Source organism: Pelophylax lessonae (genome assembly GCF_965119305.1).
Source record: "Pelophylax lessonae genome assembly, chromosome: 12".
NCBI classification, from domain to species: domain Eukaryota; kingdom Metazoa; phylum Chordata; class Amphibia; order Anura; family Ranidae; genus Pelophylax; species Pelophylax lessonae.
In genome coordinates, this window is record NC_138779.1 from 18150602 (window position 1) to 18172896 (window position 22295).

The 22295-nt window shown below is 49.8% G+C and overlaps 1 protein-coding gene across 1 annotated transcript in view; it reads right to left on the reverse strand.

Annotated features, from left to right (window-relative positions):
- Nucleotides 1-45: 45 nt before the first annotated feature.
- The window catches only part of UTS2 (urotensin 2), a 28797-nt gene continuing 6547 nt past the window's right edge, over nt 46-22295 (reverse strand). The window contains exons 2-4 of the mRNA XM_082273718.1: nt 6966-7088; nt 2886-2923; nt 46-205 (exon numbers count right to left, since the gene is read on the reverse strand). Of these exons, the coding sequence (XP_082129844.1) occupies nt 86-205; nt 2886-2923; nt 6966-7088 (281 nt within the window). The 3' untranslated portion in view covers nt 46-85. The remainder of the gene's footprint in view (nt 206-2885; nt 2924-6965; nt 7089-22295) is intronic.

The following is a 22295-nucleotide window of genomic DNA, read 5'->3' on the forward strand; positions in this document are numbered from 1 at the left end:
CAATCGATTTGGCGTGATTCACACAGACAAATGGCTCCTATAATCTTTCTCAGAAATACACCCCAAGTGTTCACACACTCCGCATTCAGACACAGTATTTCCAGAAACATTCGGACAGATTTCCCGCACGCTTCTTGAATTGTTTGCGGTCTTTTGATTGCAGGCGGCTGAGCAGTGATATTCGCGGGTGCTTGTCAAACAGCTCCTATAAAGAGAAATAAAAATCAGCTCTAAACAACTATAAAAAGTCAGGGGGCTGCTAATGTGTTCCAAGGGAACCGGGCCGTCTGGACCCCATTTGGTCTTCTCTTATTTTTCATTTGGTCTGTTGAATATACCAATAAAAATGATCTATTCATTGCTGTCCGGTGCACACTTAGGGGGTGCATTTAATAAAAAAAACAAAAAAAATTCACAGAGCTATTCATCCTGTGAAACTGCATGTACATTCGTTCTGTACAAAAAAGTGGCAAATTTGAACTTACTAGGCTACTTTTTCTCAAGGTCGAATGTTTTTCAGGAGGGCGTGAAGCCGAAAAATACCAAATTATGGCCACTAGATGGAGCCAATGATCACAGCATAAAAATACTTATGCTCATCAGTGCCATCTAGTGGCAATAATGCAGTATTTTTAAATTGAATCTGTCCTGTATGAATGAATATCAATCAACCTGAAGAGGGAGTAGGAGTAGGACAATGTAGCGGGCAGTATAACCCTACTGATATGAAGATCAGAGACTGCATTCGTAAATGAACAGTAGAGAAAAGGATTTTATGGTAAGACAAAAATCCAATTTTTGCCCCCTAGTCAATTGAACAGAACAAACGTATTTGCACATGAGATATGCACATGCATATTTCTCACATGAGAAATGGCTCTGCCAATTTTTTTTTTGTAAATACACTCCATACTTTATCTCAAGGAGAAAAGGAGAATAATTAAAGCATAAATATATACAGATAATATATATATATATATATATATATATATATTATATATGAAAAAAATAATAAAATACACCCACATTATTTATAGATAGATGATAGATGCACACAAATATATATCTCAAAATATATAAATATAAAAATTGTGTGTGTGTGTGTGTGTGTGTGTATATATATATATATATATATATATATATATATATATATATATATATAGTGTGTGTATAAATATATATGTGTGTGTGTGTGTGTGTGTGTGTGTGTGTATATATATATATATATATATATATATATAATTATAATATAATATATACATGTGTGTGTGTGTGTGTGTGTGTATGTATATATATATATATATATATCTATATCTCAAATTAAGACTTTTTTTTTTTTTTCTTTTAAATTTGGATAGAACGGAGAGAAATTAGAACCCCTGTCAGGTTTTTATTGCTGTCTGTGTCATTAGGGGGATTCACCCTCTATTTGTACGGGTGACCATTATCACTGAGCATGAAAGTGACAGAAAATCCCAAATTTTGGGTTGACACCAGAACAGGTATAGAGTGGGAATTTTCCAATGGGGACACTAGTTCTGGTGACAACCAAGGGGATTCTCCCTTTGGAGAACTTCCTCTCACTTCCTGTTGTGACTATGGGACAGGAGGTTATAATCCTCTCTTTATACACAAAAGGAAAAAAAGTTCTGTCTTTAGTTAGCTCTCACACCTTTTTATAGTCCTGTCTCCCGCATTTTACAATTTGTGAAGAACGTTTTGTTTTAAAATACCTTAAGATGCCCTTTCTCTTTCAGTGAAAAATCTGTATCCTGCCCTCACAGTGCAGTGATCTGTACTGGCAGAGCTTGGTAGTGGTCAAACCCCTCATCCCAAGTGTCCCCCACGCACCATTGTAGAGAAGGGGGCGTGTCCACCCCCTAATGGATGTCAAGTTGGTAGCAGTGACTTTGTCTGTGCAGTCACTGAGTCCCAATTGCAATGAATAGGACTGTCTGCATGGGCAGGGCCATCTTTAACACAGGGCAAAAGGGACAGCCGCCCCGGGCCCAGTCATTGTTGTTGGGCCCAAAGCAGCTCTCCCTTGAGCCCACAATGCCTACAAATAATTGATAAGTGGATTTAGGAGGGCCCAAGAAAATGTTTGTCCAGGGTCCAATCAATATTAAAGATGGCCCTGTGCATGGGGATGCATGAAACAATTAAGTGTCCGTATGCAGGTAAATGTGGCCCTTGTATTGGTGTATGCTGTAGAGCTCACCTGCTCCCTATCTACCCATTAGAGTGCATGTGCTTCCACTGTGGAGACTCTCATAAATTTACAGGAGTTGGGACTAGAGGTAATACAAGGAGCCATAAAGTGGAAAAAAGTGGTCACCGGAGTGGTCAAAATACCGGAGTGCCGAGAAGTGGCCCTGCAGATTACGCATGCGTTTGCAAATGTGTGCTAACTAAACCCCTGTTTCTAACGCATACTGTTAGACAGGTTAGTTCGGTTGGTAAGCAAACTGGTTGGCGAGTTGAGCTGGGAATTTTTTCTGTTTTTGTCGCGCATGCGTTGCCCTTCCATGTGCTCTTTGCTCTGAAGGCCAGTTATAGGTGGGGGCAGGGGCCATTTTGTTTGTATGTTGTAGTGCGCCTGTGTGAACGGCTCATGCGCGTAACTCCCAGTGGGAGTCGCAGATGGCATGTGCAGCTGGCCATACAAGTAAATGACTGTTGGTGGTCCTGCTCGTGTATGCACCAATGCTCTGAGCGTGCATGTACAATGTATTTGCCAAAATGTGTAAATCATCTGCATGATGTCAAACTGGCTGCCTATTGTTTTCTAAAACTACGGTTGGCCTTCAGGTCACACGCAGTAATTTATTTTTGGTTATTTGATGCTGAGAGGGCTGTTTTAGTTGAAGTCACCTGTCTCTCACCTCTTTGTCGTCCATGTTATAGGCGTCCAAACCGAATCCTGAAAACAGAAGAATGTGGGTGAGACGGATGTACAACCCTACTGATTGCAGGTAACGCCCAATATACAACAAGACCTAAGGACAGGCGCAGAAGCCATGTTTGAATTGTTGAATGTTCTGGTTTAATCTAAAATAAGCCCGAAGACCTGCATAAAAAAAATCTTAAGGAATGTGTAAATGGGAACAATCTTTCAACTTTTCGGCCCCTCCCACGATATGGCACCAAGCAGCCGCTCTGTGATACTCCAAGGGTCTTACTCATTGGGAATCAGCCCAAAAACTACTACACGGCTAGTACTACAATCCAGAAAAACGATTTAAACTTTTCTCACCTCCCCCACCTGCTGGAGGAATTGTAGATATCTCGGAGATTCCTCACAGATATGATGGACTTGCCCATTAATTTCTATATCCTGGAGGGATTCCCGTGAGATCAGTCGCGGGAATGTCTTTTAACCTCACTCTACAGTTGGCTTTGCTGGGGATAGGGTTAGAGAACTGGTCTCAACAATTCCATTCAATTATCACCCACATTTTTATAGCAGCCAGGCCAGGGGCTGACTGGCAGCTGGTACAAATCAGAGGATCATGGTGCTGAAAACTTGCCCCCCCCCCCACTCTACCCCTCTTCCCGGCCTCCTCCTGACCCACATTCCAGGCTGAAACTCTGCTCCAGGTACTTTCTACTCACCCCCCCACTACTCACTTACTAAATCCGGGCTCCCAACCTTGCCAGCAGGGGGGCAGTTGGGGGGAGCTGGGACAGCTCGGTTAGGGCTGCCTGGGGGAGGAGAGTTTCCAGTGGGGCATGGAGCTGGCCTCTGCTCAGACACAGTTTACACCATCTACGCTGGGGGGGGGGGGGGGTAGGGGGGCCTACGCTCTGTCCTTGTCTTCAACCCGCACTTAGTAGGCCAGCGGCAGGGACTTTTTACTTCTCTTCACCAGGAACCCCTTAAGGCATGTCTGTGGCAGAAGTGGTAAATCCTTTTTACGAGGCATCAGAGCGGCCCAGGGGGCAATTGCCCCCCTGGCTCAGTCCTCCCCTGTGCCAGGCTTTCCCTTGCTAGACAATGGAAATCAGCAGTACCTCCAACTATCTCCCAACTCATAATAGCTCTAAACCTACACTTCCAATTGGAATATGTGTTCTCAAAGACCCACCTCACCATGCCTAAATTCCTCGAGAATCCTGCCCCGATTGTCTAGAGAAATTAACTATTCTCGACTCCCTAGGTCAAAATGAGAAAAGACTAATTGTTTGATTGCTGGATCCCAGCAATGGCAACTGTGTGATTGACCGGGATGGGTTTAACCACTTCCCGCAAACCGACATAGCTCTACATCGGCTCGGAGAAGTGGTTGTACCGGGGTGATTCCTGCAGCTAGAGGCAACATCCCGGTACCATATTTTTAGAGCCGACTGTCGGCTTTCAGGTGGTAACCCCAGTGAGCAGGAGGGGATGCCCCCCTCCCTCCCTCCCGCCGCCTTCTGTGGCTCTGCCCGGGTCTCCCATCCCACGTCCGGCGGCTGGTTGGTGTACCGATCAAAGCCAGATTCGGCTTTGATCGTTTCTCTGATATAGTAACCCAGAAGCGGCGTGACAGCCCGGGGGATCGGCTTCCCTGCTGGCGAGTGGGCACGCCCCCAGGATCGCACCAGTATATCAACGGCGGCTGGTCGGCAAGTGGTTAAAGAAACGCAGTGCTGTATTTAAAAAAATGGCCTGGTCATTAAGGGGGGGGGTAAATCTTCCGGCGCTGAAGTGAATAATTTATCCCAAAAAAAAGACTGCATACTGTACATTGATGTCTCCACCAGAAACCAACCTTCCTCGACGTGTTTCACCACTGCTGGCTTGTTCACTTCCCCCATCCTTGTGAACAAAGCCAGCAGTGGTGAAATGCATCAAGAAAGGTTGGTTTTGAGTAGAGACGTCCATGTATGCAGTATTTTTTTTTGGCTGGAGACGGGCTGGCGTGGGCAACAACGGGGTGGTCCATGTGGAATGAAAGGAACAAGTCTGGAGCGGAGTCATGGGTTTGCAAAGGCCTGCATCACATTCCATAGGTTCTCTGTGTGGTGTTACTTTCCATCTACAACTCACTTTATTATTATTAGGTGATCATGTGACCAGCCAAATTAATAGATAAAAATGAAGAGCCCATTAAAATAACAAAACCAGCTTTTTGCTGCAATACTCAGCTTTAGTCCACAGATTTCCCATGCAGTACTTTTTTTTTGTCAGTAGATGTCCCCAGTCTGATGGCCAGCGTCATTCAACCCACTTCTGCTGATCCCAGGTTGTCCCGGACAAGCTCCCAGCCCATGACTGGCACACCAGATGTGGTGCGATCTTGCCAAGATTATCGGGCAGCAAAACACGTGATTAACTTCTTTATACCCACGCTATACTCGAAAGACTGCTACTGCGCGCTCCTAAATTGCCGGGAGGGCATCCATTTACGTCATCCTGTACATGAGCTTCCTGCGCGCTCCCTGCAGGGCGTGCATGGCTCGTTCTTTGATCAGCGAGTCCATGAGACTCGGCTAATCAGAGTAAGGGGGCAGTCCCGGCCCCTTACCATGTGATCAGCTGTTAGCCAATGACAGCTGATCACGTGACGTAAACAGCAGCCGGCGATCAGCTTTTTTTTTTTCACGCTAACAGCGTGAGGAGAAAAAAAAGCCGATCGCCAGCTGCTGTCAGAGGGACGTCGGTCCCAAGGAGGAAAAGCAACTGTGCCCACCTACCAGTGCAGGTCAGTACCATCTAGCAATGCCCACCAGTGCCACCTATCAGTGCCCCATATTTAGTGCTGCCTATCAGTGTCACCTACCAGTGCCTATCATTATCAGTGCCACCTATTAGTGCCCTTCAGTGCCACCTACCAGTGCAGGTCAGTGCCACCTAGCAATGCCCACCAGTGCCACCTATCAGTGCCAATCAGTGCCCCATCAGTGCTGCCTATCAATGTAACCTACCAGTGCCTATCTTTGCCCATCAGTGCCACCTATCAGTGCCACCTATTAGTGCTCCTCAGTGCCACCTACCGGTGCCCATCAGTGCCACCCATCAGTGCCCATGAGTGCCACTTGTTAGTGCCCTTCAGAGCCACCTACCAGTGCCCATGAGTGCCACCCATTAGTGCCATTCAGTGCCCCCTACCAGTGCCCATCAGTGCCACCCATCATTGCCACCTATCAGTGCCTCCTTATCTGTGCCCCTCAGGGCCCATCAGTGCCACCTCATCAGCGCACATCAATGAAGGAGAAAAATTATCTGTTTGCAAAATTTTATAACAAACGAATCAGTGCCACATACCAGTGCCCATGAGTGCCACCCGTCAGTGCCCAGGAGTGCCACCTGTTAGTGCCCTTCAGTTCCACCTATAAGTGCCTTCCAGTGCCGCCCATCAGTGCCACCCATCAGTGCCACCTATCAGTGCCCTCCAGTGCCGCCTTATCAGTGACCCTCAGGGCCCATCAGTGCCCCCTCATCAGCGCACATCAATGAAGGAGAAAAATTATCTGTTTGTAAAATTTTATAATAAACTATAAAAACTTTTTTTTTTTTTTTCCCAAAATTTTCGGTCTTTTTTTTGTTTGTTCAGGAAAAAATAAAACTCCAGTAGTGATTAAATACCACAAAAAGAAAGCTCTTATTTGTTTGAAAAAAGATGACAAAAATGTAATTTGGGTACAGTGTAACATGACCGTGCAACTATCATTCATAGGGCGACAGCGCTGAAAGCTGAGAATTAGCCTGGGCGGGCGGGGCGGGGGGTTTAAGTGCCCGGTAGGCAAGTGGTTAGTGATGAAGCTTCTTTTGGGCAACAAACATGAATGGGGCGCCCTATGCGTGAATCATGGAAAGCCGTGAAAATCGCACACTTGTACCCACAATGTAATATCTGATCAGGGCCTCACTTTTTTTTTTTTTTATTGCATCTGGCAACCCTTCCGTGGGGTGATTTAACAAAGCCCAAAGCTGCACCCCATAGACATCCCGGCCTCTACAGGCAAGCGTTCACACTTACCTTCTTTGCTGAAAATATCCTCTGCATCTCTCTCCGCCTCCTTGTCTAGAAACATCGGTAGATTCCGCAGTAAACGCGTTTCGTCATCCCAGCTCTTCAAGTCCCCAAAATCCATCGCCGACTCTGGGGGAGGAGTAAAATAAAAAGAAATTAGAGCGCCCCCTAACTCTCGTAATGCGTTAAGATGTATTGATGGCGTGTTTTTTTTTATGCATTTACAGGCGTTGGCGCTTGTAAAAACGCTCATGAATCGCCTGCTTTGGAAGCTAGTGTAAACTTGGCCTAAAGTTTGTTCATCTCATTTCCTGTTGTGTCTCGAGGACAGGAAGTGGAAGGAAATCTTCACACTGGTGCACAAACACCAAAAAAATAAAACAACAGCATATTCCTGCACATGAGTGTACTGGCTCTATAGCCAGGGCCGGGACAAGGGGTGGGCACAAGGAACGGCTGCCCTGGGCACTGTGAGGTGGGGGGTGCCATAAGGAGACTGGAGTGGAGGATATTTGTGTAGGAGGGGGGGGGGGGTTTGGGGGAGTGGCAGTGGGTAAGTATTGATCTAAGAAGGGGAATTTGTGCTGGGAGGGGGGGGGGAGGGTATGTACTAGAAGGGGATGTTTTAGGAGTAGAGGAATTGTGCTAGGAGGGGGGTCATTTCTTTTTTTTGTGAGGGGGGGGCACAGATTTGTGCTGGGAGGGGGGATTTCAGCAGGGGGGGGTGAATTTGTACTGGGAGATTTACTAAAACAGGAGAGTGCAAAATCTGGTGCAGCTCTGCGTGGCAACCAATCAGCTTCCAGCCTCAGCTTGTTCAATGAAGCTTTGATAATAAAACCTGAAAGCTGATTGGCTACTGTGCAGAGCTGCACCAGATTTTTCACCCTCCAGTTTTAGTAAACCCCCCCCCCCCCCATGGGTTTATATGCCTTATAGATGCTCCTCTAATATATTGCATGGTTTCCCAGACTGCAGGTTGTGGGAGGGGTGGTAGAAGATTCCTTCCACAATTCCAAATGTATTTAAAGCATAACTCTACTTTTGTGTTGAGAAAGAAACATTCCCCTCTGGGTGATCTCTATACATTGCAGTAACAAACTTTGTTGCAGATTCCTACATTTTGTTATTCTGAAGAAATCCTTGTTTGTTCCTCTGTGCTGAGTGGGTCTAATGGGAGTGGTTTCATAATTATCTGTCAGCTGTGCAGCCGCAGGGCTCTAATGAGGAAATCTGCTGGGCCTGCATCCCTTTAGACGTGTTCCTATTGGGAGAATCTCACCAGAAATGACATTTCTGTTGCAGGGGATGCCAGAAATCTGAATTGTATCTTAGTGCAGACTTCTGGGAAAATTGGTGAGCCAATCACACAAGCAGGAAATTATATATCTGGGGGGCGCTCTGTATACCATCTGTGTACAGAACAGCTCCAGACGGCCATATCATCAATTTCAGAAAAATACAACAGCTGCAGATTGAAAAGGAAAGGTCATTTTTAATAACATTCAATTACAATATGATTTGTGTCGCAATTGTATACGCTATATTGTTTTTTCTTTATTTGCTGATTTTTTTTCTCCCATTTTTTTTTCCCTTTAAAAAAAAAAAAGAGTATTTTACTGTAAAATTGCAGGAACCAATCATAGGCATGCGCAGGGTGTGTGGTGCCGATTCCCCCCTATTGCCTGGGCTTCCCCCTGTGTTGTGCTCCCAGAATGGAGAGCGGGGGAAGGGGGCTAGTAAATACGTCATTTACCGGCCCCTTCCTTTTCTAAATGAACACAGAGAACACACTCACTCACATCAGTATGATGTCAGACATGGCATGCAATGTCTGTGCGATGCAAATTCAGCCATGCAGATTGTGTACCTGAATTCGTTTTGGATTTGAACACATCTCGCACAGGACCCTTTTTTGGGTCCACAGCAGAATCGGATCTCATGGGTGTTCACACCTATGTGATCCGATTCATGTCTGAACTGACAGTCTGCACTGCGATATGCGGACTGATCTGGGGGTGTCGTTAACTCTGTATTGACACCCCCAGCGATTCACATATGGCAGTGTGAACTAGGGATAGACCGATTATCGGCAAGGCCGATATGCACTTTCCCCGATATATCGGTATCAGCCCCGAAACTGGCCGATATTGCCGATATTTTTGTGACGTCATTCTGCCTTCTTAGGCCGCCTCCCTCGCCTTGGACAGCCTCGTCTGGAGTCGGGACTAGTCTCGTGGGAGTGTATCACAACCCACATCCACAGGCCCTGTACCAGCCAGCCAGCCACCCACAGGCCCTGTACCAGCCAGCCACCCACAGACCCTGTACCAGCCAGCCACCCACAGGCCCTGTACCAGCCAGCCAGCCACCCACAGGCCCTGTACCGGCCACCCACTGGCCCTATACCAGCCAACCACCCACAGGCCCTGTACCAGCCAGCCACCCACAGGCCCTGTACCAACCAGCCACCCACAGGCACTGTACCAGCCAGCCACCCACAGGCTTTGTACCAGCCAGCCACCCACATCCACAGGCCCTGTATCAGCCAGCCACCCACAGGCACTGTACCAGCCAGCCAGCCACCCACAGGCCCTGTACCAGCCACCCACCCACAGGCCCTGTACCAGCCACCCACCCACAGGCCCTGTATCAGCCACCCACCCTCAGGCCCTGTATCAGCCACCCACCCGCAGGCCCTGTATCAGCCACCCACCCACAGGCCCTGTATCAGCCAGCCACCCACAGGCCTTGTACCAGCCACCCACAGGCCCTGTATCAGCCAGCCACCCACAGGCCCTGTACCAGCCAGCCACCCACAGGCCCTGCACCAGCCAGCCACCCACAGACCCTGTACCAGCCAGCCACCCACAGGCCCTGTACCAGCCAGCCAGCCACCCACAGGCCCTGTACCGGCCACCCACTGGCCCTATACCAGCCAACCACCCACAGGCCCTGTACCAGCCAGCCACCCACAGGCCCTGTACCAACCAGCCACCCACAGGCACTGTACCAGCCAGCCACCCACAGGCTTTGTACCAGCCAGCCACCCACATCCACAGGCCCTGTATCAGCCAGCCACCCACAGGCACTGTACCAGCCAGCCAGCCACCCACAGGCCCTGTACCAGCCACCCACCCACAGGCCCTGTACCAGCCACCCACCCACAGGCCCTGTATCAGCCACCCACCCACAGGCCCTGTATCAGCCACCCACCCACAGGCCCTGTATCAGCCACCCACCCTCAGGCCCTGTATCAGCCACCCACCCGCAGGCCCTGTATCAGCCACCCACCCACAGGCCCTGTATCAGCCAGCCACCCACAGGCCTTGTACCAGCCACCCACAGGCCCTGTATCAGCCAGCCACCCACAGGCCCTGTACCAGCCAGCCACCCACAGGCCCTGCACCAGCCACCCACAGGCCCTGCACCAGCCACCCACCCACAGGCCCTGCACCAGCCACCCACAGGCCCTGTACCAGCAAGCCAGCCAGCCACCCACAGGCTCTGTACTAGCCAGCCACTCACAGGCTCTGTACCAGCCAGCCACCCACAGGCTCTGTACCAGCCACCCACAGGCCCTGTACCAGCCAGCCACCCACTACAGGGTGCCAGCCAGCCAGTCACCCACTATAGGGTGCCAGCCAGCCACCCACTACAGGGTGCCTGCCAGCCAGCCACCCACCACAGGGTGCCAGACATCCAGCCACCCACAGGCCCTGTACCAGCCAGCCACTCACAGCCCCTGTGCCAGTCAGCCACCCACCACAGGGTGCCAGACAGCCAGCCACCCACCACAGGGTGCCAGACAGCCAGCCACCCACCACAGGGTGCCAGACAGCCAGCCACCCACCACAGGGTTCCAGACAGCCAGCCACCCACCACAGGGTTCCAGACAGCCAGCCACCCACCACAGGGTTCCAGACAGCCAGCCACCCACCACAGGGTTCCAGACAGCCAGCCACCCACCACAGGGTTCCAGACAGCCAGCCACCCACCACAGGGTTCCAGACAGCCAGCCACCCACCACAGGGTGCCAGACAGCCAGCCACCCACCACAGGGTGCCAGACAGCCAGCCACCCACCACAGGGTGCCAGACAGCCAGCCACCCACCACAGGGTGCCAGACAGCCAGCCACCCACCACAGGGTGCCAGACAGCCAGCCACCCACCACAGGGTGCCAGACAGCCAGCCACCCACCACAGGGTGCCAGACAGCCAGCCACCCACCACAGGGTGCCAGACAGCCAGCCACCCACCACAGGGTGCCAGACAGCCAGCCACCCACCACAGGGTGCCAGACAGCCAGCCACCCACCACAGGGTGCCAGACAGCCAGCCACCCACCACAGGGTGCCAGACAGCCAGCCACCCACCACAGCGTGCCAGACAGCCAGCCACCCACCACAGCGTGCCAGACCGTCAGCCACCCACAGACAGGTTGCCAGACAGCCAGTCACCCACAGGCCCTGTACCAGCCACCCACAGGCTCTGTACCAGCCAGCCACCCACAGGCTCTGTACCAGCCAGCCACCCACAGGCTCTGTACCAGCCAGCCACCCACAGGCCCTGTACCAGCCAACCACCCACTACAGGGTGCCAGCCAGCCAGCCACCCACTATAGGGTGCCAGCCACCCACCCACCACAGGGTGCCAGCTAGCCAGCCATTAAGCATTAAACAAAAATTAACATGTTCAGTACCAGATTTGTGTCAAAAAATGTTCTTTATTTTTCAAAACTTTACATTTACAAAATATCGGCCCATATCAGCCGATAGCGATACATTGTGACCAACGTATCGGCCCTGAAAAAACCATATCGGTCTATCCCTAGTGTGAACTGCCTGCGAGTTGAGTGCGATGCGGGAACCCGCAGTGGATTCGCAGGGTTCCCGCATCAAATATCTGTGAACCGGCACTCACTGTGTTTATTCAGGACTGAAACATTGTAAACTGTTTCCCATGCTTCAGGTTGTGAATGAACAGGAAGCCGCTCAGCACAGAGCACTTCCCATTCATTCACTGTCCAGTGCAGCTGAGGCTGTAGAGAAAGGCATGTGTGGTTTGAGCTTTGGGGTGGAAGCCATAATGCAATAGGCTGCACACACCTATGGAACCAATCAAAATTCACTTTGAATTTTAAAGCTGAGCTCCGGGCACAAGAAATTTCATATTAAATATATTCCTCAATAACCACAAATGATATAAATCCACTCTGAGCACCGAATGCCTTTACAATCCCAGATATTTCCTTGTAAAAGAGACAGTGACATCACTGTGCTGTACAGAGCCTGTGCAGAGAGCTGTGGGAGGGGCCCATCAGGCTCCACCCACTACAGAAAACTGCAGGAGGGGACGGAGACAAGACCAGTTACCCTGCACAAGGGGGAGGGCAGAACTGTGGGAGGGGCCCTACAGTTCACACCCACTACAGGCTGCCTGCAGAAAACTAAAAGAGGGGGAAGATACAATAGCAGTCACCCTGCACAAGGAGGGAGAGCAGATCTGTGGGAGGGGCCCAGTAGGCTCCACCCACTGCAGGCTGCCTGCAGAAAACTACAGGAGGGGTGCAGATACAATAGCAGTCACCCTACACAAGGAGAACGAGCACAGCTGTGGGAGGGACCTAGCAGGCTCCACCTACTAGAGAAAACTACAGAAGGGGCGGAGACAAGACCAGTCACCCTGCACCAGGAGGGAGAGCACAGCTGTGGGAGGGGCCCAGCAGGCTCCACCTACTAGAGAAAATGTCAGGAGGGGAGGAGACAAGACCAGTCACCCTGCACAAGGAGAAAGAGCAGAGCTGTGGGAGGGACCCGGCAGGCTCCACCTACTAGAGAAAATTACAGGAGGGTGTGGAGACAAGACCAGTCATCCTGCAGAAGAAGAGAGAGCAGCAGTGAGCAATCTTTATTACAGGAAGTCTCACACTGGATTACTGCACAGATCTGGAAGAAATACACAAAGATCACCGAGATTCAAGAAGAATACACAAGATATGACCATATGTGTGCAGCCTATTGCATTATGGCTTGCACCCCAAAGCTCAAACATATGCATGCCTTTCTCTGCAGCCTCAGCTGCACTGGACGGTGAATGAATGGGAAGTGCTCTTTGCTGAGCGACTTCCTGTTCATTCACAAACTGAAGCATAGGAAACACAGTTTGCTATGCTTCAGTTATGAATGAGCACAGCGAGTGAGTGTGTTCTCTGTGTTCATTTAAAAAAATAACTATTTTCTAGCCCCTTCCCCCATTCTCCATTCTGAAACATCACCCACAGCAGCCAGGGGGAGAGGAGGGAACCCAGCAGCACTGCGGGGAGAGGCACAACACGGGGGGAAGTCTGGCCGTAGTGACTAATGTGTGTCCAGGCATGCCACCTGCGCACGCCTATGGATATGACAGATGGATTTAGACAGTATATAGTTATATACTTATACTGGAGTTCAGCTTTGAACCCTGAGAGAGGTTCTAATCCGTCTTTGCTCCATTAAAACAAGGAGAAAAAACAATTTTAGCTGGAGTTATTCTTGGAGAAATCAATGACCTCACTAGTAGTTCCCAGGCTGAGCTCACCAGATTTATACATTTCTTCTAAAGAGCCGATGACCTGAAGCTCCGGAACACTCTGAATATCAGAAAAAAAATGTGGAAATTGTTTTGGATTTTTCCACATATTCTGTGTAATAAGAGGTCAGGAGGTATTGTGTGGGATGGCTGGGGGGGGGGGGGGGTTTCAGCACACAAAAGGCATTTTTTTCTATTGGTCGCAGTGGTATTGGTTCATCTATTGGAGTCATTGGTGCTCCATTTACCTTCAGGTGCCCAAGTCAGAGTATTGAAGCTGTCTAATTTGGAGGGCAGACTCTGGTACCCATGGCTGTACCTAAAGTGATAATAAACCCACCTCGTAAAAATCAAAGAAAAATAAATGTATGTAGCAGCATACCTCTGTACACCAAACCGGACCAGGGTTGGTGGGAACCCCTCATAATGGGCACAGGAGGTGTACAGACCTGGGAACTCAGCACAGGGATGGTGGGAAACCCTCATAATGGGCACAGGAGGTGTACAGACCCGGGAACCCCTCATCTTGGGCACAGCAGGTGTACAGACCCGGGAACTCAGCACAGGGATGGTGGGAACCCCCCATAATGGGCACAGCAGGTGTACAGACCCGGGAACCCCTCATCTTGGGCACAGCAGGTGTACAGACCCAGGAACTCAGCACAGGGATGGTGGGAACCCCCCATAATGGGCACAGCAGGTGTACAGACCTGGGAACCCCTCATCTTGGGCACAGCAGGTGTACAGACCCAGGAACTCAGCACAGGGATGGTGGGAACCCTCATAATGGACCCAGCAGGTGTATAGAGACGGGAACTCAGCGCAAGGATGGTGGGAACCCCTCATAATGGACCCAGCAGGTGTACAGACCCGAGAACTCAGCACAGGGATGGTGGGAAACTGCCATTCCACTCCCTGACAGCGAGGTGTGAGGTTGCTGGTTCCTTAGCTCGTGTGCTTCCAGAAGCCAGGGGCTAGAGTTGCTTCTCTGCCCCAGGAAGGATGCTGGATCCTGGGGAGGACCCTGGCGGGGGCCCCCTGGATAGGCCTGAGACTATGGAAGACATGGAGCTCGGCCGAAGGAGGGGTGAATCCCTGCCTACCTTTAGACGGAGGACTGTTGAAAAGCTGAGGCGGATTGAGAAAGAGGAGGAGAAATTGGCAACTTTGAAAGTAGAATTTAAAAAGAAAAAGTTGTATTGTGCCAAACTGTACAGTAAGAAGAGACCGGCTCTGAGGCCTGAATTGAAGGACTTGGAGCAAGCTTTGAAGAAGCAGAAAGAGTTGGTGAGCTCTCTGAAGGAAAGCTGTGAAGCACTTCAGGAGAAATACAGGAATGAGGAGCGTTTCAGCCGTATGAGGAGAGGAGCCGTTTCCAGCATGGAGAGTGACCCAGTCAGTGAGGAGATTCAGGTACCGACAGAGTCAGCAGAGAGTGAGAAAGTGGGCCCGGAGGATGAGCCCAGCTCTTCAACACCTCAGAGATCTGCTGAGCCCCCAATGGCGGAGGCCTCTGTCTCCCTCCCTCTGCAGCAGCAATGTGGAACATCTGAGCAGGAGGTTGAGGGGGGTACTGGCATGTTGGAGTTCGTCGCTGAGCTGGAATCCCCTCTGGATGGAAGAAAGTTCCATTTTTCTGCAGATTCCCCAGATGAGGAGATGGATACTGTTCCTCGCCCTATGAGAGAGAGACCTGTGGAGAGAGGAAAATTCACCATTAAGCCTGCAACATCCAGGAGGGAGTTTGATCCCGCCATTAACCATGACACTGCAGAGGTAACACAGAAAGCAGGTACAGTGTGTGTGCAAGGTGGTGATGTGAACTTTAATGACAATGTGCTTGCTGAGGGTTGTAGTGCTATGGGCTGTCAGCCCACACCCATAGACAATGTGCAGCATGCAGTGCAACCTGATACACCTGCTGAAAAAATTCCACTTTTAAATGCAAGTGGTGAGAAAATTGGAAAAAACTGTGTGTTTCTGGTTGAAGAGTCTGCAGAGAGGAGCACCACGGACATTGCAGAGGCTTTGCCTGGACCAAATACAGTGGCTGTTCCTGAGCATGGTGGAGGAGATGCTGGGAGCAGTAGTACTATAACTTTTTTGGAGTCTGCAGTAGACAAGGCTGTGATTGAACCCAGGAAAGCAGCTGAGTGCTCAGAGAAGGGGGAGGGGGTGGGTCTTGTCTCTGCTGCTCCAAAGACTGCAAGGGTTGATTCAGGCTCCTTGTCATCAGGTGTGGTTGTGTCTAAAGACAATCCTGTAATTGCTGATGTTTCTGGGAGGAAAACCTATGCTGGTGCTGCTGAAGGGTTTGGGAGGGGGGTGCAAGCAGGGAAGGAGCATGGAAATGTTTTATCTTCCTCATTATTTAAAAGGAGGAATGTGGTACAGCTCAGATGGGAAGGCGAAGGTATTCCCCCATATAGGAGAGCTGTGGTTGATAAGATTCTACAAATGGGTTTTAAACCTGCAGATATCTTTGCCCTGATCAGTCCGACCGGCTCTTATGAGTACGATTTGTCCTTTGTCCGTCCGGAGTCTTTGGACATATTTTGGGAGAAATATGAATATGTGTGTAGGAGCCTGCCGGACTGGAAAGGGCTCATCCCCAAAGTTGTGTCACGTCAGCCACTTATTAAAATGGTGACGATTCTTGTGCGCAATGAGTCCATACCGCAAGGGGATTTATCTGTATGGCTGAGGAGATATGGAGACATCCTGAGCCCCTTACACAAAATTATGGATGATCGAGGAATATGGACGGGGGGATGGTCTGTGCAGCTAAAACTAAGAGTCATTGATAATGTCATCCAGCATCTGCCATCCTCAGCTTTCCTGGGGAGGGACAGACTGACCATCTTCTATCCAGGCCAGCCAAAGCTGTGCAATAAGTGTGGGGATAAAGGGCACTTTGCATCCTCCTGTCCAGTAATGAAATGCTCTCTGTGTCAGGATTTAGGGCATTTGGCAAAAGATTGCAATATTATAAGGTGCAACTTGTGCAATGCAGTTGGGCATCCTTATAGCCAGTGTCCTGAGGCAATGCACAACCAGCCTGAGCTCATGAGAGAGTTCTTCCGTCTGGACATGGAGGATGCTCAGAGCTCAGCAGCTAGGGTGCCTGCGATTCCCTCCGAGACTGTACCAATACCCAGTGTGTCAGTGTCTTCCCAGTCTGTAGTGCCCCAGTCTGTGCCAATGCCCAGTGTGTCAGTGTCTTCCCAGTCTGTGGTGCCCCAGTCTGTGCCAATGCCCAGTGTGTCAGTGTCTTCCCAGTCTGTAGTGCCCCAGTCTGTGCCAATGCCCAGTGTGTCAGTGTCTTCCCAGTCTGTGGTGCCCCAGTCTGTGCCGATTCCCAGTGTGTCAGTGTCTTCCCAGTCTGTATGTAAGGTATCGGTTACTAAGAATGTGTCCAATCTTTCTGTGTCTATGTCTTCCAAAATTGCAGAGGCGGCAAGAGGTGCTGAGGCAGGGGCATCAAGTACAGTGCCAGTCCCCTCCCTAGACATTGCAGGGCTTCTATTAGGGACCATGGGGTGCAGAGGAGTGGGGAGAATGGTGAAGAGGCTGGCCTGGTGGTAGATCAGGTAAGGGAGAGTGGGGGTGAAGGGGAGGGTGAGAGTGGGGAAACTGTTATTTCCAATTTGTCCAAGGGGGATGTGGAATGGTTGGAGGAGAAAATAAAGAAGGGCAAAAGAAGGAAAAAAAAGTGTTCAGCTACCCACAGTCCTGAGGTTTTGCCTTTGACAAATAAGTTTGGGGTCCTGTCAGATGATGATGATGAATGGGACTTTTTGAGTACAGAATCTTCTATGGATGATGAGTCGCAGGGTGCACTGAAGCGCACTGGTTCTCCAGGGGGAGAGAGTAGTCAGGCTAAGAAACGGCTGCCTCAATTATCCGTTAAAAGTGGCAACCAATAATGTTATCAGCTGAAAATCAGTCATAAAATATAATTTTTGATTAAAGGCTCCATGCATGGTGACGGTGATGTTCCTTAGTCTGGCTCTCTCGTAGGGTTTATGCTGTGTGCAATTTGGTTTATTTATTATGTTCTTGTTTTGTATAGTTATATTCAATTATTTTGTAAATATGTTATTTATAATTTATTTATTATGGTTTTATTGTATATAAGTTGATTGTTTGTAAGAATTTCCAATAAACAAAATTAACCCCTCATAATGGATACAGCAGGTGTACAGACCCGGTAACTCAGCACAGGGATGGTGGGAACCCCTCATCTTGGGCACAGCAGGTGTACAGACCTGGGAACTCAGCACAGGGATGGTGGGAAACTGCCATTCCACTCCCTGACAGCGAGGTGTGAGGTTGCTGGTTCCTTAGCTCGTGTGCTTCCAGAAGCCAGGGGCTAGAGTTGCTTCTCTGCCCCAGGAAGGATGCTGGATCCTGGGGAGGACCCTGGCGGGGGCCCCCTGGATAGGCCTGAGACTATGGAAGACATGGAGCTCGGCCCAAGGAGGGGTGAATCCCTGCCTACCTTTAGACGGAGGACTGTTGAGAAGCTGAGGCGGATTGAGAAAGAGGAGGAGAAATTGGCAACTTTGAAAGTAGAATTTAAAAAGAAAAAGCTGTTTTGTGCCAAACTGTACAGTAAGAAGAGACCGGCTCTGAGGCCTGAATTGAAGGACTTGGAGCAAGCTTTGAAGAAGCAGAAAGAGTTGGTGAGCTCTCTGAAGGAAAGCTGTGAAGCACTTCAGGAGACATACAGGAATGAGGAACGTTTCAGCCGTATGAGGAGAGGAGCCGTTTCCAGCATGGAGAGTGACCCAGCCAGTGAAGAGATTCAGGTACCGACAGAGTCAGCAGAGAGTGAGAAAGTGGGCCCGGAAGATGAGCCCAGCTCTTCAACACCTCAGGCATCTGCTGAGCCCCCAATGGCGGAGGCCTCTGTCTCCCTCCCTCTGCAGCAGCAATGTGGAACATCTGAGCAGGAGGTTGAGGGGGGTACTGGCATGTTGGAGTTAGTCGCTGAGCTGGAATCCCCTCTGGATGGAAGAAAGTTCCATTTTTCTGCAGATTCCCCAGATGAGGAGATGGATACCGTTCCTCGCCCTATGAAAGAGAGACCTGTGGAGAGAGGAAAATTCACCATTAAGCCTGCAACAACCAGGAGGAAGTTTGATCCCGCCATTAACCATGACACTGCAGAGGTAACACAGCAAGCAGGTACAGTGTGTGTGCAAGGTGGTGATGTGAACTTTAATGACAATGTGCTTGCTGAGGGTTGTAGTGCTATGGGCTGTCAGCCCACACCCATAGACAATGTGCAGCATGCAGTGCAACCTGATACACCTGCTGAAAAAATTCCACTTTTAAATGCAAGTGGTGAGAAAACTGGAAAAAACTGTGAGCTTCTGGTTGAAGAGTCTGCAGAGAGGAGCACCACGGACATTGCAGAGGCTTTGCCTGGACCAAATACAGTGGCTGTTCCTGAGCATGGTGGAGGAGATGCTGGGAGCAGTAGTACTATAACTTTTTTGGAGTCTGCAGTAGACAAGGCTGTGATTGAACCCAGGAAAGCAGCTGAGTGCTCAGAGGAGGGGGTGGGTCTTGTCTCTGCTGCTCCAAAGACTGCAAGGGTTGATTCAGGCTCCTTGTCATCAGGTGTGGTTGTGTCTAAAGACAATGCTGTAATTGCTGATGTTTCTGGGAGGAAAACCTATGCTGGTGCTGCTGAAGGGTTTGGGAGGGGGGTGCAAGCAGGGAAGGAGCATGGAAATGTTTTATCTTCCTCATTATTTAAAAGGAGGAATGTGGTACAGCTCAGATGGGAAGGCGAAGGTATTCCGCCATATAGGAGAGCTGTGGTTGATAAGATTCTGCAGATGGGTTTTAAACCTGCAGATATCTTTGCCCTGATCAGTCCGACCGGCTCCTATGAGTACGATTTGTCCTTTGTCCGTCCGGAGTCTTTGGACATATTTTGGGAGAAATATGAGCATGTGTGTAGGAGCCTGCCGGACTGGAAAGGGCTCATCCCCAAAGTTGTGTCACGTCAGCCACTTATTAAAATGGTGACGATTCTTGTGCGCAATGAGTCCATACCACAAGGGGATTTATCTGTATGGCTGAGGAGATATGGAGACATCCTGAGCCCCTTACACAAAATTATGGATGATCGAGGAATATGGACGGGGGGATGGTCTGTGCAGCTAAAACTAAGAGTCATGGATAATGTCATCCAGCATCTGCCATCCTCAGCTTTCCTGGGGAGGGACAGACTGACCATATTCTATCCAGGCCAGCCAAAGCTGTGCAATAAGTGTGGGGATAAAGGGCACTTTGCATCCTCCTGTCCAGTAATGAAATGCTCTCTGTGTCAGGATTTAGGGCATTTGGCAAAAGATTGCAATATTATAAGGTGCAACTTGTGCAATGCAGTTGGGCATCCTTATAGCCAGTGTCCTGAGGCAATGCACAACCAGCCTGAGCTCATGAGAGAGTTCTTCCGTCTGGACATGGAGGATGCTCAGAGCTCAGCAGCTAGGGTGCCTGCGATTCCCTCCGAGACTGTACCAATACCCAGTGTGTCAGTGTCTTCCCAGTCTGTGGTGCCCCAGTCTGTGCCAATGCCCAGTGTGTCAGTGTCTTCTCAGTCTGTGGTGCCCCAGTCTGTGCCGATTCCCAGTGTGTCAGTGTCTTCCCAGTCTGTATGTAAGGTATCGGTTACTAAGAATGTGTCCAATCCTTCTGTGTCTATGTCTTCCAAAATTGCAGAGGCGGCAAGAGGTGCTGAGGCAGGGGCATCAAGTACAGTGCCAGTCCCCTCCCCTAGACATTGCAGGGCTTCTATTAGGGACCATGGGGTGCAGAGGAGTGGGGAGAATGGTGAAGAGGGTGGCTTGGTGGTAGATAAGGTAAGGGAGAGTGGGGGTGAAGGGGAGGGTGAGAGTGGGGAAACTGTTATTTCCAATTTGTCCAAGGGGGATGTGGAATGGTTGGAGGAGAAAAGAAAGAAGGGCAAAAGAAGGAAAAAAAAGTGTTCAGCTACCCAAAGTCCTGAGGTTTTGCCTTTGACAAATAAGTTTGGGGTCCTGTCAGATGATGAGGATGAATGGGACTTGTTGAGTACAGAATCTTCCATGGATGATGAGTCGCAGGGTGCATTGAAGCGCACTGGTTCTCCAGGGGGAGAGAGTAGTCAGGCTAAGAAACGGCTGCCTCAATTATCCGTTAAAAGTGGCAACCAATAATGTTATCAGCTGAAAATCAGTCATAAAATATAATTTTTGATAAAAGGTTCCATGCATGGTGATGTTCCTTAGTCTGGCTCTCTCGTAGGGTTTATGCTGTGTGCAATTTGGTTTATTTATTATGTTCTTGTTTTGTATAGTTATATTCAATTATTTTGTAAATATGTTATTTATAATTTATTTATTATGGTTTTATTGTATATAAGTTGATTGTTTGTAAGAATTTCCAATAAACAAAATTAACCCCTCATCTTGGGCACAGCAGGTGTACAGACCTGGGAACTCAGCACAGGGATGGTGGGAACCCCTCATAATGGGCACAGCAGGTGTACAGACCCAGGAACTTAGCACAGGGATGGGGGGAACCCCTCATAATGGGCACAGCAGGTGTACAGACCCGGGAACTCAGCACAGGGATGGTGGGAACCCCTCATAATGGGCACAGCAGGTGTACAGACCCGGGAACTCAGCACAAGGATGGTGGGAACCCTCATAATGGACCCAGCAGGTGTACAGACCCGGGAACTCAGCAAAGGGATGGTGGGAACCCCCATAATGGACCCAGCAGGTGTACAGAGACGGGAACTCAGCGCAAGGATGGTGGGAACCCCTCATAATGGATACAGCAGGTGTACAGACCCGGTAAATCAGCACAGGGATGGTGGGAACCCCTCATAATGGGCACAGCAGGTGTACAGACCTAGGAAAATAAGCACAAGGATGGTGGGAACCCCTCATAATGGGCACAGCAGGTATACAGACCTGGGAACTCAGCACAGGGATGGTGGGAAACTGCCATTCCACTCCCTGACAGCGAGGTGTGAGGTTGCTGGTTCCTTAGCTCGTGTGCTTCCAGAAGCCAGGGGCTAGAGTTGCTTCTCTGCCCCAGGAAGGATGCTGGATCCTGGGGAGGACCCTGGCGGGGGCCCCCTGGATAGGCCTGAGACTAGGCCTCAGTCTAAGGAAGACATGGAGCTCGGCCCAAGGAGGGGTGAATCCCTGCCTACCTTTAGGCGAAGGACTGTTGAAAAGCTGAGGCGAATTGAGAAAGAGGAGGAGAAATTGGCAACTTTGAAAGTAGAATTTAAAAAGAAAAAGTTGTATTGTGCCAAACTGTACAGTAAGAAGAGACCGGCTCTGAGGCCTGAATTGAAGGACTTAGAGCAAGCTTTGAAGAAGCAGAAAGAGTTGGTGAGCTCTCTGAAGGAAAGCTGTGAAGCACTTCAGGAGAAATACAGGAATGAGGAACGTTTTAGCCGTATGAGGAGAGGAGCCGTTTCCAGCATGGAGAGTGACCCAGTCAGTGAAAAGATTCAGGTACCGACAGAGTCAGCAGAGAGTGAGAAAGTGGGCCCGGAGGATGAGGCCAGCTCTTCAACACCACAAACATCTGCTGAGCCCCCAATGGTGGAGGCCTCTGTCTCCCTCCCTCTGCAGCAGCAATGTGGAACATCTGAGCAGGAGGTTAAGGGGGGTACTGGGATGCTGGAGTTCATTGCTGAGCTTGAATCCCCTCTGGATGGAAGAAAGTTAAATTTTTCTGCGGATTC